We start from the raw sequence: 17,476 nt of genomic DNA, 5'->3' as shown, positions 1-17,476 counted from the left end.
TGATCTGGGAAGTTGGAATCCCAACCAGTCCTCCATAAGTGCTAAAACATTGTTTCATAATGGGAAAACCATTCGGCATTCCCTTCTGTTAGTTGATCCTTAACTAACTTTAAAAAGGCCAGGAAACCAAACCTAACTCTGTGACCGAACACCCCATGAATGGTTGCACGATGATCTTAAACCACGGTAGTCATGAGCTAATTAGCAGCTACACTTCTCAAACATGTTCAGACTGACATTTGAACGTGTCTTGTGCAAACAGTGTGTGTTTTTGGTGTGTATTTATTTACAGAGGGCATTTTCTAATTTTCCAAACTGGTTTGTCTTTGGGTCAGTTTCATGACCGTTGTGTTGTGCAGTTCAACGATTAATAATTAAAGTCTGTCATAATCTTTGTGAACAAGATAAATGACTTCAAATTAGAGAAATATGCGCTGCCATTGTAGACACACAGGCCACGCTGATCCTGTTCCTGTTGTGCAGCTATTCAAATCTAATTTGAAATTTCAATAGCTGACAATTACATATTGTGGGGTTCTTCTTGTGATAAATTGCCTGCATTAATGAACTCTGCACTGGAGGGCTGCAGGCACAAGTAGTCTCCCTTATTAAAAAAGAAGGAGGAGATAAAGAAGAGGGGAGACAGAGAGAGGGAGAGAGAGAGAGAGGAATGAAAAATTGCTTTAAGAAAAGATTCTGGTTGAAAGAACAAAGAGATTAGTCGACAACAATATGCAGCTGGGAGGGTAACTGGAGATATTAGTCGGTGTGTGTGTGTGTTTGATTTCACGATGCTGTTCTGTAAATGATTAACTCATTTGAGAGAGTTTATGGAGAACTGATTTTTCTGTCTACTTGCTGTATGATGCAACAATGAGATAGCAAATGAGGTCACAGAAAACAGTCAGGGTAAAGGTCAGAGATGACCCTTGACCTTTGTCGACACAGGTCCATCGGTTATTATATTCATAGAAGTGTTGAAGCAATATATTGACAAAATGTGCAGATTGATTTTCCAGGATGTTCTCCATTTATTAATGCATCTAACAGAGAAGGCCACAAGTCCCTTTAAGCAAGTCCAAGTCTCTTTTTAAAGATAGGTTTTGATGAATAATTAAATATAATTTACAGCGACAATAAGGGGGATCCGATGTAGCTGTAACACTGTCATGGAAACATGCAACATGGAAAGTTGACTAGTCTGCTAAGAGATCTGAGATCTGGATGACTGAGCTCACACTGACCCATCCAGGAGCGTTTTCAGATACCTAATAAAGTTTGAAGTGTTCAAGCCAACGTCCTGTATTTCATTTTTGATGTTTTTTTTCTTATTTTTTAGGCATTGTGTGAAGTTATTAAATCCTAAAAAATGACAAAAGGCAACGGCACTGTAGCAGCTGCAGGTGAAGTGCTCACTATGTTGGATGACCGTGCACCAGAAGCATGCAGGGTTATGTCTGATTGGAAGAAGTGACATTCAGCTCTGAACATTCAGGCTTTACAAGTAAAAAGACCGTGGATAAGTCTCATAATGAGAGTCCAAGGTGATACTCCTTTGTATTCCTCATGTTCCTGTTGTCCACACTTCCTTGTTGCTGAGGTGGAGGTCAGAGCAGGCCGTGCATGAATGAGGACGGCGGTGGTTGAGGGACGACACAGGAGGCAAGTCTACAGCAACATGCATGTGCAGCTGAAGTCCAACTCCAGTTCAAGTCTGAAACTCGAGTCCCAAACTCTAGCATCAAACCATGTTCATTAAATTTGACATGAATCCTCAAATGTTTATTTAGTCTGGGTAAAAAAAACAGAAATGTCCTCTGGGATAAAGAAAGTTCTGAATCTGAAACGAGAAACATTTGGCTCCATTTTAACTCATTTGTAGAATCCACCTAAAAAGCAGCCTTGACCCCCTGGTGCCTGGTAATCTGCACCTCACATCCATTAAAATGTGAGAAGATGATGATATGATGCAGCAGAGGAATGCACCATTGGTGAATTTGCATTTTAGGAGATTCATCTATCAAAGTGAGAAAACATTAGAAATGTGTTGTTATGAATAGCATGATAAAGAGAGTGCAGAAGAGGAGGATCAGATGTACACGCCCCTCAGGCGTTTAGGACAGAAAGAGCATTCACTTCTCTGATTGCATGGATCTGTTGACTTAACACTGAGATTTATTGTGTTCCTAGATGTGTGCAGTCATTTCACTTTAGCCAGGAGCTAAGAAACATCATTCAAATAGAAAATCTGTCTTGTGGCTTGTGCCATGGGACTGATAAACTCTTTATAAATTACTAAAAATAAATTCTAAGGGCGCGGTCACACTGGCCATCTGTACTGTGCCGTACTCAAGCACGATTGGCCCCCCGCTGCGCCATTCCCACGCTGGCCGGCACGGCCCGCGGTCATACTTCACAGGACTATCCGTGCTTAAGCACGATTACCTCTTGTACATAACGTCGTTATACAACGCATGTTGTCAGTTGACAAACAGGCGGACTCGAGATTGAGAGAGAGAGAGAGAGAAAAAGGGATGCGCAGTCGAGTCCGCGTCTGCACATCGGAGAACAACACGGAGAGCATGACAGCTACTTTACTGATTTTGCAGCTTATTTTAAGCCATTTTTATCAGATACAGCAGTAAATAAATTAAAAAATAAAATAAACACAGAGAACATGACAGCTACTTTGTGTCTTATATTGAGTCATGTTAGTCAGATACAGCCATGAAACTCTGGATTTCTCCATAATGAAGGCTGTCAGCGTTGTGTACCCGCGTGCTTGTGCTCGTGCATGAAGTGTGCCAAAGCTAAGGAAGTGTTCCGTGCCTGAGCGCGGCACGGAGCGGAGCAAACAAACTGGACTTTAGGGTTGAAGCGCGCTTGGGCACGGTACGGATGGCCCAGGTTTCTTGTTGTCAATGGAAGTAAATGAAAAATCAACAGGCCAGAGATCTATCAGGTGGTTTTCCCCCCTTTTACACAGAGCATATGAGTATATAAGTTTGGAAGAAGAAACATATATTTGCACATTCATGTCTAAAGATGGACGTTCCTGACATTTCTTTAAAGATCTGGCCGGTGTTTGGACTTAAAGGCAGGGTTGGTAGCATGATTTTGAAAGTAGCATTCCCTCAGTGCACTGTCTGCACACCCCCCCCCCAGCTAATCTAAGTGGACCTCAGCTCATCTCTTGCATTGTGTAGAAACTACGTCGTCTCATGTCTCATTCAGCGGTAAGTAAACTCACCACTCATCATTTCATTCTGTCCTGCACCATTTCTTTAATCATAACTTCATTAACATTAATGCACAGTCACCTTGAGGGATATGTTGACCTCGACTTTCATGCGATGTGACAAGTTCCTGCAACCCGCAGTCTTCAATTGAAACTTTCCCAGTCTACTCAGCATCTCCTCAGATTTCCCCTTTTACATTATGCATTCAGTCCGGCAGATATGTTTTGAGGCGACAATTAAAACTGGCAGACTGCTGTGAGGTTTATTTATTTCTGATCCATTTTTATGCCGCAGCCTCGTCAAAACAAGAACGACTGACAGTGGAGACGCTCCTGGTTCATTTGAGTTAACGCAAATAATGAAGCAGAAATAGAAACTTAAATCTGTAGCTATAAAAGTCAAATTCTAGATTCTGTCTTTTTATTTAATTTACATTTTTATACAAGATACTTGTATCCTAATGAAAGGAGTGCTCAGTGAAGACACCCCTCATCCCAATCACGCCCCTATGCCCTGATAAGTTACACAACCTGGCCCTTAGTTGCCACCACAACCAAAACAGCATTGTCACCTTCAACAGACCCAGGCTCTGTTTGTCCGAGCCAGCCTTCACCGGTGTTTCGCCCAATTAGTCCCCCGACTCCTCAGAGAGGCTGGACAGTGAGCTCTGGCGTCTCTTTCCTTCCCTATACCACATGGCCATCACAGCCCATTCTGCATTAACAGACCCAGGCTCCATAGAAACAAGCTGTGGGTTCAAACATTGGTACACCTTTATTTATGGTCTGTTTTCTTGGTCTGTGTTTTTAAATGTTTTAAATGCTAAAATGAAAGACCTGAACTTCAGACTCTGTCTGTAGCTTTTTGTTTTTGCTGCTGCCTGTCTTGGCCAGGTCTGGTGGAAAAGAGGTTCTTAATCTCAACGGGACCAACCTGATTAAATAAAGGACAAATCCCTGAAAAAAACATATTAGGATAGTTTACAAAATATTGTGAGACATTTGTCCAGTTAGTAATGTAACTAAAATGTACAATAAATGTATATTGTTTTTATCCATAGAATCGACATGAATTATTTAAATAAAAAGGCCTACTATGTCATTCAATATTATTCTGAGGCCCTTTGTGCTATGACCATATTTGTTTTGTAGTTTTTGTGGGTAATTCACTTATGAACGACTCATTCGATGGGTTAAAATGTGCTTTTAGGAGGAGCCTAAGTGGAAATTTTTAACAGCAATTATTTCCCCCTCATTGATAAGTTATTGCCTTACTGATGATCAATTTAAATAGGCCTATAGTTTTACCTTTTAACTGCAGGTGGAATCTAGCTAATCGGCTAAATCTGGTGCAATGCATCATCATTAACCGAGATTAATGTATATTTTTTACAAGGTCCCTGACAAACTAAACGATAATTCAAACTAAACTAAGCCTGTTTTATTCATTTATTTAACCTTAATTCACACTGTAGGTCCATTTGGATTGAAACGCTTTTTGAAATGAGACCTTGCCAAAACAGCACACTATTAAAAAGTTAATAAAAGACAAATGTCTGTCTTGGACTGTCCTCTGGACTCTGTAGAGGAGGTGGGTGAGAGGAGGATGTTAGTGAAGCTGACATCCATCATGGACAACCCCTCTCACCCCCTACATGACACTGTGGGGGCCCTGAGCAGCTCCTTCAGCAGCAGACTGAGACACCCACCCTGCAAGACAGAGCGCTACCGCAGGTCTTTCATCCCATCTGCCATCAGACTGTTTAATCAGACTCTTTAACAGCATCACCACTCATATCAATAATGCTACACACTGTGTGTGTTTTTAATAATAACTCTTTCCACAAGTGGAAGTGTACATACCTGGTATTATTCTATTATTGTATTTTTGTCTGCCTTTATTTAACTTATGTAAATATGTTTGATTTTTTAACTTCTTGTTATTTTTAATAATTATATTCCTGTTTCCTGTTTTTCTTGAGCTGTTGTAATGAAAAAATGTTCCCCATGGCGGATCAATAAAGTTTAGCTTTAAATAAAGTTAGAAATATAATATCGACCACGGTGACAATATAGACAGACAAGGATGAGAAGCAAGCTTTTCAGATGACAAAAAAGAAGGGCTGGACATAACTATAAACTGTAAATATAAACAAGACATTACATTTTGTGCTACTTACTTACACAGTAACTGCACCGGGCTGTTGTAGGACCGAGTGCCCGTCTGAGCTGCACGGGTTGCCCCACCCCGCCCCGCAGGTTGTTGGTGAACACGGAACTACAGTTTCTGCTGCTGCGCTGCTCCATCTCTGCAGACAGGAGAGAGAAACAGACTCGAAACACCGAGGAACACATCAACATTTCTGACTGAGAGGCGTCTTGTGTTGATGTTAATGTGAGTACAGCACATTTTAATTACTAAAACAGCTCTTTAACGAAGCAGTGTGTGACGTCAGCTGCTGAAATAACCGCTTTATCCTAACGTTCACTGATAGCATGCTAACTAGCTAGCGTAGGCTGTCCTACGACACAAGTATCTGACAGCTGGATATGATGAAAGAATGTCTCCTTTACTGTTAAAATGTACATTAATGTAAGGACTGTCATATAATATGCATAGAGACATATATTACTATACATCTATTGGTTTAAATGAGTGTATGATTCTGTCATTGAGGTTAACTTACGGCTAAAAACAAAACATTGGGAACAACTTTGAGACATGTCAAACATAACACTCGTGTTTCCTTAAATATTGTGGTGTTTTTTACTCATGTTTGAAACAAATAACCTTTAATAAGTTTTAGCAATGGTGTGCCTTGTTAAATAATGACTCGTTCTCACTTGGTGGGATCATGTAGTCTGTCTGTTTCTGCAGCTGCATGCTCATGTGAAGGTTATTGTTATTGTTAGATTTCTTTAAATAAAACTAATGATCATTGTCAGGAAGGCTTTTGATGTGTAATATCTGCAGAAGGTATCAATTTCACCATTTCACACCTGTTAGTTATGAGCCTTTAATTGCAAACCAGTTTGTTTGTTTAAAGTCTCTTCTGGCAAATACAAAACTATCATGTGTTTTACAAATTTGTGTCACCTTTGCTGAAGTTTCTTACCTTTTTCTATCCCTGTTTGTCCACCTGCATCAATCAATCAATCAATCAGTCAGTTAGGGCTGGCCGATATGACCTCAAATCAATATCACGATTAATTGAACATTTTTATCTCGATTACGATTAATGAACGATTATTTGTTGACTGACGAGGTCTCTACTGTAAATATGCTCAACTATTAAATCTGGGATGTGTTTTCTAATGAAAGAGTTCATAACTGATTAACTATTTTGTGGTTATTTATTGAATATTTCAAACTGAAATGAAAACGGCACATTTTAGTTTTAAAGTAGGTATTAACTTCTCTGAAACAGTAGAAAATAAATAACTTGCATTTCTTGCAAAAACAGTTTTTCCACAGTGTTTACATTTAACTTTTTTTAGTTCGGTGTCGTCTTCCCTAAAGACAAAATGTGTCCAAACGACGGCCATTGCTTCCATGTTGTGGATTGGACTTGTCGTCATGTGACTCTGCCCTGAAAATAATCAACATTTTCAACATGGGCAAGATTACGTTGGTTAGAAGTTCTGAATGTCGGTTTCAATTAATTTTCGATTAATTGTCTTAATTTCTTGGTTTAATTCTGATAAACATGCAAGTAAACCTCCTTCTGTCAACCCTAATGTAGCACCGACAACTCGGCGCCCATCTACACAGGTTATGGTCCTCCAAGTGGGCAGCCCAGGTTCGAATTCCCCACTCCCCTCGCCCTGATTTCTGACTCTATCCCCTGTCCTGTCCTGTAAAGCTCTAAAGTCTACATGCAAACTTTTCTCATCTGTGCTGCAAGTGCTCCAGACAGTAATCTCTTCCCACTGTCATATTTACTGCTCAGATTCTTAAAAGCATCCCTGAGCAACAGAGAAACGCCAGTTTAGTGTCTTAAAAGTGACAAGTTTACAATTGTTTTAGAGGAAAGCTTTAGTAGTTTTAAGTGGAGCCATAAACATGACTTTTAGGGCCCCAGGATGTTGAGGTGACACTGCCAGCTCCTTTCCTGTCCATTTTATTTTAGGACAAATACATGAACCAAGTACCCATGATGTTAATTCTTTTTGGGCGAATCATTTGGCAGGTTTGGGGTTTTTATGAGTGATTTTTAGGCTATTTTTGCCTTAATGGGATAAGACAGACCAATAAAAAGTGACAAGTGTTGGGAGGAGAGAGTGGGGGATGACATGCAGCAAATGGCTGAGGTTGAATTTGAAACCCAAGGTCTCTGCAATGCCTTTGTACATTTGGCCCGTTACATAACCACCAAGCCATCCGATGCCCGGGAAGATTGGGGTTTTGATTCCCAGCTCGTGCAGCCACATGTCGACATTTCCCAACCTCAAGCTGCTGCTACCCCAGCGTGTATGTGTGTGAATGTTATAGTACTGAAGGGCAGTTGTGCACTTAATGCAGCAGCCTCTGCCATCACTGCGTAAACAGTTAAAAGCACTTTGAGCGGTCAGAAGACGAGAATCCGTTGCACAAGTCCAAGTCCTGGTACCAGTTATTGTATTGTATTGTGGCCGGCTGATCATAGCTGTCAGATTGCGAGGAATGATATTGATTTGGCAGGTCCCAGGAGAGGTCACGTCCCACTCCCCATTGCACGTTGTCACTTATCTGAAAGGGTTAAATGTGATTCTGGTTTGAGCTTTGGGACCGGCTGCTCTTAAAATAAAGCAAAATCATTTTCTTTAAATACCCGACTCGTTTTCAGAGGATACAAGCTGAGAGACATCTATATGCTAATCAAGGCTGCATGCTGTTTTTGTTTAGGTATTCTTCTATGTTGCTTGTTGGTTTTTAGATGCAGAAGAACTACTCAAAGTGATGTATCCATGGGAAATATATAAGTGACCCTTAGAATAAATATTTTTCTGTTTATACTCCAGCCGTTAAACAGTTTAATATATCGTGTGTGTGTACTGATCCTGTTGCTAACATCTCATGTGGCTCTGATAAGAACTCAAAACCACTTACTGACTTTTGTTCTTGCTATGAACATGCATAATTTAATCCCTGATAATGATCTCCCTGATCTATTGTCCATTACAGGCACCCTACAATGTGTGTTTTGAAAAACTGTGTCTCAATCACAGCTAGGGTTGTCAGGATACCAGATTTTTAACTTTGCTATGATGCTAGTAAAAATCAAATGATATCGACAAAGACCAGGAGCTCTTTCATGAACAACTACGCACTTACTGATATTGATGATGACGATGATGATGAAGGTTTTGTTTGATAATTACAATATTTAGGATGTATTTGATGCTGATTAGAACTCTCAAGAACAGCTGTCGATGTAGTGCCTTACCTCTGGTCACTTCCTGTCAGCTCCTCTGGCCACTTCCTGTCAGCTCCTGTGTGTCCAATCAGACTTAAAGCTGTTCATTTGCACTTCCTGACGTTGTCCCCTCCTCCAGGTCCTTGCTTGTGTTGTTCTTACTCTCTGATGTTCGTCGCTTTAGTCGCTTTATTCGGTAGTGAATTGTAGAAGGAAATTTTGCTAGCAACCTCCTGCACACTTAGCAATGTCAATCAAACTGATCTTAGCGTTTGTGTGCGATATAGACGATGTTCTCTCTTTTTAAGCTTTAGCTTAAAAATATGACTAAAGAAGTCTCAGTGCTTTTCGATTTAACAACCTTGTTTTCCTGCAGTGTGTCTCACTGCTTTTCCTTAAAAATAGCTTCTACGTTCCCTGTACAGTCTTTCTGACTAAAATGTTCTGTCAGTGTGATGGAACAAAGTGAGCTTCGGTGTGTCTCAGCTGTAGATATCTATTTTCTTTTCAAGCTCCCAAGCCTGCCAACTGGGGATTGAACAGACCATGGGTTACTCTCACTTTGAAAATGATTAATTTCAACCCAGTTGACAAATTTCAAAGGCTCAGGATGACATCCATTAAATTAGCTTAAGTGGGCGTTGCTCAGCTGGCAGCTCAGGGCCAATGAGATCAGGACAAATCAGCCCTGACTGTTTCTGTTTAAGGTTGTCGTCGGGCATTAGCTGTGTTTATTCCAAAACGGAGATGGAAAAAAATATAAAAACGATCAACCAGATATCAGCAACATAACTGCCCGTGTCACCATTTGACAGCAAGCAGTGGCTAATTGTTACCATTGCTCGTCAGTGACATTTGAGTTTTTGTTGTTGTTGTTTTTTTGATTATATTTTTCCAGCTTCAGTCTTTTAGTATCTGCAGAAATATAATGCATACCAGCTCGGTTGTAATGGAGCCAAATAGACAAAGGGCACGTCTCCTTTTTGTCTTTCTTTGAATCCGTTGGACAATCTGTGCCTGAATAGTTAATGAGATATTGACAGGTGGAAGCTTCAGGCCTCGGCGGGATGAACTCCTCCGTCCCATCCTTTAAAACACAAGTGGGAGCTGCAGATTCACACCAGTGGCCCCACTGGCTTAATTGTTAATCATCTTTGCGTGACACTAGTGAATTAAGCAACACCCCGTTCTGAAATGAAGTTCTTAAGCTTAGCTGCAGAGGCTGCAATTAGTTTTATCATCGCTTTCTGTTGTTTAATAATTTAGGTGTGTGAGAAGTCCGGGACATTAATGCACGGATTGTGAGGGTACAGTTTGCCCGCAGTGCAGTATGACGATCCCGAGAGTGCATCGCTTTTGTTCTTAGCTTCGCCTCTTGAGATGGTTGTTAATTAGTTTGAGGTAAATTTTCCAAATCCTTACTTTCGACTTCAATGACTTATGAATAGAGAAGACAGCAAAGTGTTCCCACTTCTTAAAGACCCTCAAATAATGTGTAAATAACACATGCTGTACAAACTTTTCTCAGTTTTTAGAAATTATCTTCTAGTTGTTGTTTATCACCGTACAGGCTTTGCTAAAAGTGCACGCTTTTATTCTTTTCTTTCTGCAGGATGTTCCGCTTGCGGGCGTTGTCCGCAGTTTCGGTGGGGCTTGTGCAGCTGTCTCGGCGCTACCACAGTGGTGCAGTGCGAGGGACCGGCCGCAGGAGGCTGATGCTCGCAGCCCTTGCTGGGGTCACTGGTGTGTCTGTCAGCGCTGGGCTGCTCTGGAAAAGGTAGGACTGGACGGGGCACAATAACACACCTGTGTGTCTCTTTAAACCACTGAGAATCAAGAATGACCTCATAATTAGTACTTTTTTTGTTCTTTAGACATCGGGAAAACCAAAGGAATTGATTCACAACTTTATAAATGAAACATAACTACAAATTATGTAGTCCCATTACTGGGTCTTTAAAGCGTATTTTCTGGTTTTCCCACTGCTTCAGAGATGATTCCATGTAGCAACACAGGTTTCTCTTGAGAGTGTTTTTCTTCAGTCTTTCTCTAGATAATTGTTTCTTGAATCTCCTCTGTGCGTCCTTGTTTCATACATTGTGATTATGATCTACCCTCCATAAACCAGAGACTTCCTCACACATGCACTTGTAAAAAAAACCCTCCAAATAATTTAGGACAGGCTGCCCTGAATATCTCTCTGAGTTGCCTGATCACAGATGCACCTCACAGCGGGAGACCTGTACACTTTCCATGTCGGACAGGAGGGGGGAAGGGCGGGGGGAGGTCTCAGGAGACAGGACATGACATAAAAGAGAGCAATAGAGTCTGACACTTTGTGGGCAGTTTTTGCCTTTATGTCAATGCTCCCTGTTATTGAACAAATCGACGAATGAGTGGTAAAGAAAATACTACTACAAGCAGGGAAGAGTATGTAGCAGCTTCACTTGATTCTCAGCAGTCACTCATTGGTCGATGGTCACTGCCTTATCACTTCCTGAATATAACCCTGCTGCGCTCACACATCGGCTCATCCAAACATCAAGTGGAAATTTACTCGAGTGCTAGAAGGAAAAGTGCGGTTAAAGTTGGTGTGAAAAATTCAGCCATTTGCAGTCACACATGCAGCTCATCCCCCGCCCCCAGAAATGTTCAGGAGTGTGTGTGTGTTAAAAACCACAAGATTGGCTTGCAATGCAGTAGTTACATTTTTTTTAAATTTGAATTTTAAGTTCAAGCTAAATTCAATTTTCCAATACGCACATCTGGTGTAACCACTTACCTGCATTGCATTTTTCTTGACATTCCAATCCACCACCCCAAGGGTGTCACAATGTTTTTATGGCTATCCATTACTAAGCAGCCTTGTGTTTAGTTAAGGCGAAGCAGTGGAGAGGGTGTTGACGTGAGAGCTCTACGGGGACAGACTCTGCTGCAGGAGGCAAGAGTGATGGATGGTGCCTCGGGGCATTTGAGACTGATGGGACGAGACTGTTCCAGGCCCTCACCCCCCGGTCTTCATTCTCCCTGTGTCTCATTAAACTGAATTATTCAGCCTGTCCCACACCGACTCAGCTATTTATTATTATTATTCCAATTTTCAATTTAGTCAGAAAAAATGGTCAAGTGGGAGTTTGCCCTAGTAAACCTCCCTGCACTGCACAGACAAGCAAAAACAAGTGCAGCACATAATCCCTCTCTGTATTACATTACGGCTACAGTACATTCATCCCAGATTCTTCTTCCACCTCGGCACCGCACAGAAAAGATATTACAATACTTAACCTTCTAGATAGATGACTTAGAAATGCCCCTCAGGTGGTAATCTGTTTCTAATTTTTCTGCTGAAATCCAGAGCCCACGCGGAGGCAGGGCCATCCGTCATCCATCACTGCGAGATACCAGCGGACAGTTTTGTGAGGGAACCGGATCCCAAGACGGAGTCGGAGAAGTCGGTTGAGGCCAGCAGCGGAGACGAGGAATCGGCGGATGATGCAGGCGAGGGGAAAAAGAAGAAGCCACGCTCCGGATTTCGCGACCGCAAGGTAATCAATAAACCATAAACAATCGGCCGCGCAGGCAGCAGTGTGGTTTTTAATCCTCTTTGGGAAAGGTGTTTTGAAAAGGCTTCCCGATCGATGTCCAATATGCAAACGGCGGTGTTTTCTGACAGAATATTTTACAGAGAGGCCGAAAGGTAATCAGCAGACATTGCTGCTGTCATAAATAAACAGAAATGTACCACCCTTTATATTGTATTGTTAATTTAGGCAGAAGATGACCAAGCAATGCAGAATACACACTCGGCGGCTGGGTGTGACGTCTTTGGAGGGACCGGCGATAAAGGAAAAGAGGAAGAGCTGAGAAAACAATAGATGCAATCTCTCCGACTTATGGGTGTTGATGTAAAAAATTGGGAGATCACTCTCGCCTCTGCAGCAGCCACCAAAAGTCTGCTGAAAGCTTATAGAGGGAGCAAAACTGTGAATCATAGCACCGCAGGATTCACTAGTTTGTCGGTAAAAATAGGGTTGTTTGTGCCAACACACTCACGCTGTCAAACTAAAAAGTTTGGGTTTGAGAAAGTGTTTTGGTCTGAAGGGAATTCTGTGTGTTTGTGTGCAGATCTCCTGCATGTCCACCCAAGTCCTTGAGATGGTTGAGTGATCCATCGTATGTGACCTGTCTGTAGTAGTGATGGACATTTTCAGCCATTTTAACATCTCATTACCTTTTATTACCGAGTAATTGATTAGTTGCAAATGCTCGTCAGACACAGACCTCCTGGTGGTCCGCTCTGCTTTCTGCTGTGTATCACTGCCGTGGTATTCAAATCCCACTTCTGAATGAAATTACAAGTGATAGTTTCAAACAACACCGTGGTGAGAGCTGTCAACGCGTCTAGTAACAGCCACATTGTCGACATGTTGCAAATCCGCCCTCATTTCTGCTGCCTTCACTCAGACATCCTCTCCAATCTTGTAGCTGATGTTTGCGGTGATCTTGGCTGATACTCCGGCTCAACAAATCAGCATCAGTTTAGCATAAGCATTCCCCTTTCAGATATATCTGAATGGGAGCTGATCACCGGTCAAAAGCGGACAGGGAAACTCCTGCACACTGTCCGACTTGCAAACATTCATTTATTAGCAACGTAGCAGCACTAGACCTTCATCGGGCAAAGAGTCTGTTTGATGGTCTAGTACCTGAACGTTTCTGATGGAACCATTACTCTCCCATGCACCCGTCTTATGAAACAGATGTGCAAAGGATTTTCCTAGTTAGCATATTTCCAGTCACCGTTTTTAATAGTTAGCATGCTAATCTTCTGCGCTCTGGAATCATCATAACGAGGTGGGCTACCGGGTTTAGCAAATCATGTAAGTGAGACTTCCTGTTACCTGTTTTCGCTGGTGTGCTCCAAGCGCATGTGTTTGAGCATGGAACTAGTATTTCTATGATATGCAAGTTTAATTTAGCATCTCACTGTTCCTGGTCATGGCTGACACGGTGTATGAATAGTGAAGCGTTGGTTAAAATATTTATGTTAACGAGTAATTCTCCAGTACTCGAGTAATCGTACTCATCCAGAGTCTAAAGAAGATTTATTTTGAGATTTTGGACTCCCTATATATTTCTTCTTTACTTTCTTTAAGGTGAAAAGCATTTTCTTAACAGGATGATCTCAGGTGTAAAATTATGCAGCAGGAGGAAATCTTCCTTTTAATGCATCTTTTACTTCCTCGCTTTTAAACACATTCACCGCTCTCGCTTCACGTATGAAAAACAATCTTTGAAAATCTGAGGGAAATAAAACAATAGATAAGAGGTGTGACTTGAATTTCATCGCCTCTCGGTTGTGAACTTGCTATTATTTTATTTATTTTTTTTGTAATAGAAAGCGAGAGCATAAATGGCTGAAAGCTCAAAAGAGCAGGAATGACTCAGCCTGTGTGATGCTGAGATCAGTAGGCTGTAAATCTGAGGAGATGAAAGCCAGAAGAGGGATGACAGCATATGCCAAGCTTTCCCTCAGTCAGGCTCTGGGACATTTCCACACGACTGTCCTATAACCTGTCATCCATACTCTGATGGCTGCCTCTTCTGGGGGACATGCTCCCGGTGATTTCCCCGCAGACCAATAATGTGTGCTAAAGAGGGGAAAGCAACACAGGAGCACGTTTTTCATGACTGCGGTCTCAAGAGGGGGAGTCTTAGTTTGTCTGTGAATCGCTCTCACTTTTTCTGTCATCAAACTGGAGTGGATAACAGCCTCAGAAAAAGTTGAAGCTGTAAACCGGATTTCCGCTCTGTCCACAGGGAGTTTGTGCGGTGTACACAATCATTCAGCGTCACATAAAATAACCGCCTGTGTGGAATAAGACTCCCAAACAGACACCGCTCTGTCAATTTCCGTTTGAACATTGCGGCTAAAAAGCAGATGGCAGTGTCAAGGCAAACACTGCCGAGGCTAATGTGTGTATCAGAGCTGAATAAACGAATGTTTTTAAACACCGTTGGACTTTGGTATGACATGCTGTAAGCTTCATGTCTCGCTGTCATCGCTTTGTGTGGCTTTGATTGCTCTACAGTCTCGCTTTGTGCCAACCTGTCAGTCAGATTTATGCTAAAAACACTATTTACTGTTTTCATTATGTGGTAGTGAAGATTAGGGCCCGACAGATACAGATTTTTCAAGCCGATATCGATATTGAGGAGAGAATAAATCCAATACCAATACATCGGCCGATATCTTTCTTAGATTTTTGTTAAATTTGTATAGTTACAGATTTACACATTCATTGTGTTGATCCCTTTAAATGCAGTTATCAAACACTTGTGGAAAAGATATATAATGAAGGCAAGATGGCCACTCAACTGGAAAATAACAGCGCATGTATGTGCGTCACCGCTAATCCATATAGCGCCCTCTGCTGGGGAAAGAGAATTGCAAGTGTAATTCAATGAATCTCAGATTAAATGTTTTTTGACTGGTGAATAAACTGCGACATCTGCTATAAAATTAGCTGATACCGATAGTCACTGGATATGATAATGTCCGGCTGGCTGATTAATCGGTCGGGCTATAGTTAAGATGTGGCGCTTAAATCAGGATCGTACAAGTATTCCTCAAGTCTGAAAATGATGGGGAAGTGTAAAATGGAAGACAAAAGTTTTATGCATCATCTTAAAACCAAATTAGTTCTGAGCTTTGCAACACTTTATATCATCAACTATTTTGAAACATGGGAACTAAGGAGTGTGTGTGACTGCAGGGTTAATAAATCTCCTGATCAGGATCTGTGGCTTGTTTTCCTGAAGCCACCTGCTTCTTTCATCCAGTCACTTCCTCAGCCTCTCGTAAATCTCCCTCAGATTAATGAGATTGTTGAAGTAGGATTATAACATTTACGTGTCTTTAATAAGGTTGTTAAATTACTAGAAAGATAAAATGACAGTGACACCTGTTTTGATACAACAGCATCAAAAACAGAAGTCTTAGACACCCAGTATTGGGTAGTTAGTTTTTTTTTTAAATGTTTTATTTAGGAAAAGCATTCTTCACATATTAGTAATTACACATAATAGCAGAATAATTGCAAGACTCCTCCCTCAAACTTTCAAACATTGGAGCACTTTCTTTGCAGAAAGAGGGGGGGTACGATGCTCGCAGTATATTTAACAATTTAGCTCTTCCAAAGATTTTTTTTCATATTCAAGTAACATGACATTAATTAAATTGAAATTATTTACAAAAGAACACAGGAAGCTTTCACCTTGGAGGGGTAGAGAAAGAAAATAAAATACAGAGCAGGTTAACGGACTCCAATAAGTCAAATAAAATCAGGTCTTATAGGTTTGACATATTCAGTCCATTTGGTCCATATCCTGTAGAATCTATCCTTCTAGACTTTGAGGGAAAATGACAGCCTTTCCGTAACATGTAATTCATATATTATGTCTATCCACTCATCAATAGTTGGTGGGTTAGGTTTAGTTAGTTGTTTTTCAATTACCAGAAACTGCAAGCAAACTCCCGCACACTAAAAGTCTAAATTGCATGGCCAAATTTGGGTATCAAAATTTTGCCCTGTACCACTTCAGACAGTGTCCCCTCCTCTGCTCTTTGTCTTTTCTTTAGAGGCATGAATACAACTTTTGTGTCTTTATGAGACACTTAACGGTCTCTGAAAGTCAGTGTTTATCGACTTGATTTGAACACCACTGCTTAATCTCTTGCTCACAGGAACTTAAAGTACGACTGAAGATTTGTAGTTTATTTAACGCTTTGGTTCTTTTCAAAACTGTCGATCATTTAAACACACCTGAGATTGTATCATTAAGAAACATGGTATGTTGACCACCTGAGTCTTTAATTTGTTTGATGTTTAAATATCTTGTGTCCTTATTTTGTGCTTCCTGTCTGCTTCCTTTCAGGTGATGGAATATGAGAACAGGATTAGAGCCTACTCAACCCCAGACAAGATTTTCCGCTACTTTGCCACGCTGAAGGTCATCGGTGAGAATGGCGACGCTGAAGTTTACATGACGCCCCAAGACTTCATACGCTCCATCACGCCCAACGAGAAGCAGCCTGAGAGTGAGTCGCCTGTCTTTCCCCTGCAACCCCCTCTTTCCTTTACACCCACCGTCACATTATGTGAAGAATACCCTACCTGAGAGGGGCGGATGAATCTACCTGGAGAGTTTTTAAATGGATTCAACTCGATGACCAAATGAGAAACTTCACAGACATGTTCCTGTTGAAAATGAGTATGATATGGGACTTAAAGTTTGAAAGGTTCCGAAGCTTCATTTTAAAGATCATCATAAGAATAGATGTTTTTATTTTATTTTTTTATTTATTAACCCCACAAGGGGAAATTATATTTACACTCTGATATTGAGTCATGCACCAACAGCACCCTATGAACATGCACTGACGGAGAGATATCAGAGTGAGGGGGCTGCACATAAAAGAGCCTTGCTCAAGTACACATTGGCAGTGCTGGAACCTCTTCAGCTACGAGTCCAATTTCCAGACTTGGTCCCCATCGACAGACTTTAAAGTCAGCCATCCTCTTTAACTCGAAGCAGCCGTGGTTAGCTCACCCAAACTTTGTAGCAGGCCCCCGCTAGTTAAGAAATAGTTATCAAATGTTGAAACCAGCAGGATAAAAGCTAGTAAGCTAATAAAAAAGAACAAGGTGACAAACATTTTCAAAATATATTCTTGTCTTATCTTTAAAAACCAAATAATAGAAGTTTAAAAGAAAAGATAGTTTTGATCTGCTAAGGAGTCTCAATAATGCTATAAAATCAACGTGTTTAGGAGTGATTC

At 41.1% G+C, this 17,476-nt stretch overlaps 1 protein-coding gene across 1 annotated transcript in view; it reads left to right on the top strand.

The window, feature by feature from the left end:
* Positions 1 to 5,472: 5,472 nt before the first annotated feature.
* Positions 5,473 to 17,476, top strand: part of micu1 (mitochondrial calcium uptake 1) — a 51,866-nt gene continuing 39,862 nt past the window's right edge. Inside the window, exons 1-4 of the mRNA XM_061039496.1 lie at positions 5,473 to 5,633; positions 10,247 to 10,411; positions 11,990 to 12,179; positions 16,573 to 16,735. Coding sequence (XP_060895479.1) covers positions 5,626 to 5,633; positions 10,247 to 10,411; positions 11,990 to 12,179; positions 16,573 to 16,735 — 526 coding nt within the window. The 5' untranslated portion in view covers positions 5,473 to 5,625. The remainder of the gene's footprint in view (positions 5,634 to 10,246; positions 10,412 to 11,989; positions 12,180 to 16,572; positions 16,736 to 17,476) is intronic.

This window comes from Labrus mixtus, chromosome 6, assembly GCF_963584025.1.
Source record: "Labrus mixtus chromosome 6, fLabMix1.1, whole genome shotgun sequence".
In the NCBI taxonomy this organism is placed as follows: domain Eukaryota; kingdom Metazoa; phylum Chordata; class Actinopteri; order Labriformes; family Labridae; genus Labrus; species Labrus mixtus.
The sequence above is the reverse complement of the archived record's forward strand: the minus strand, read 5'-3'. Positions and strand labels throughout refer to the sequence as shown.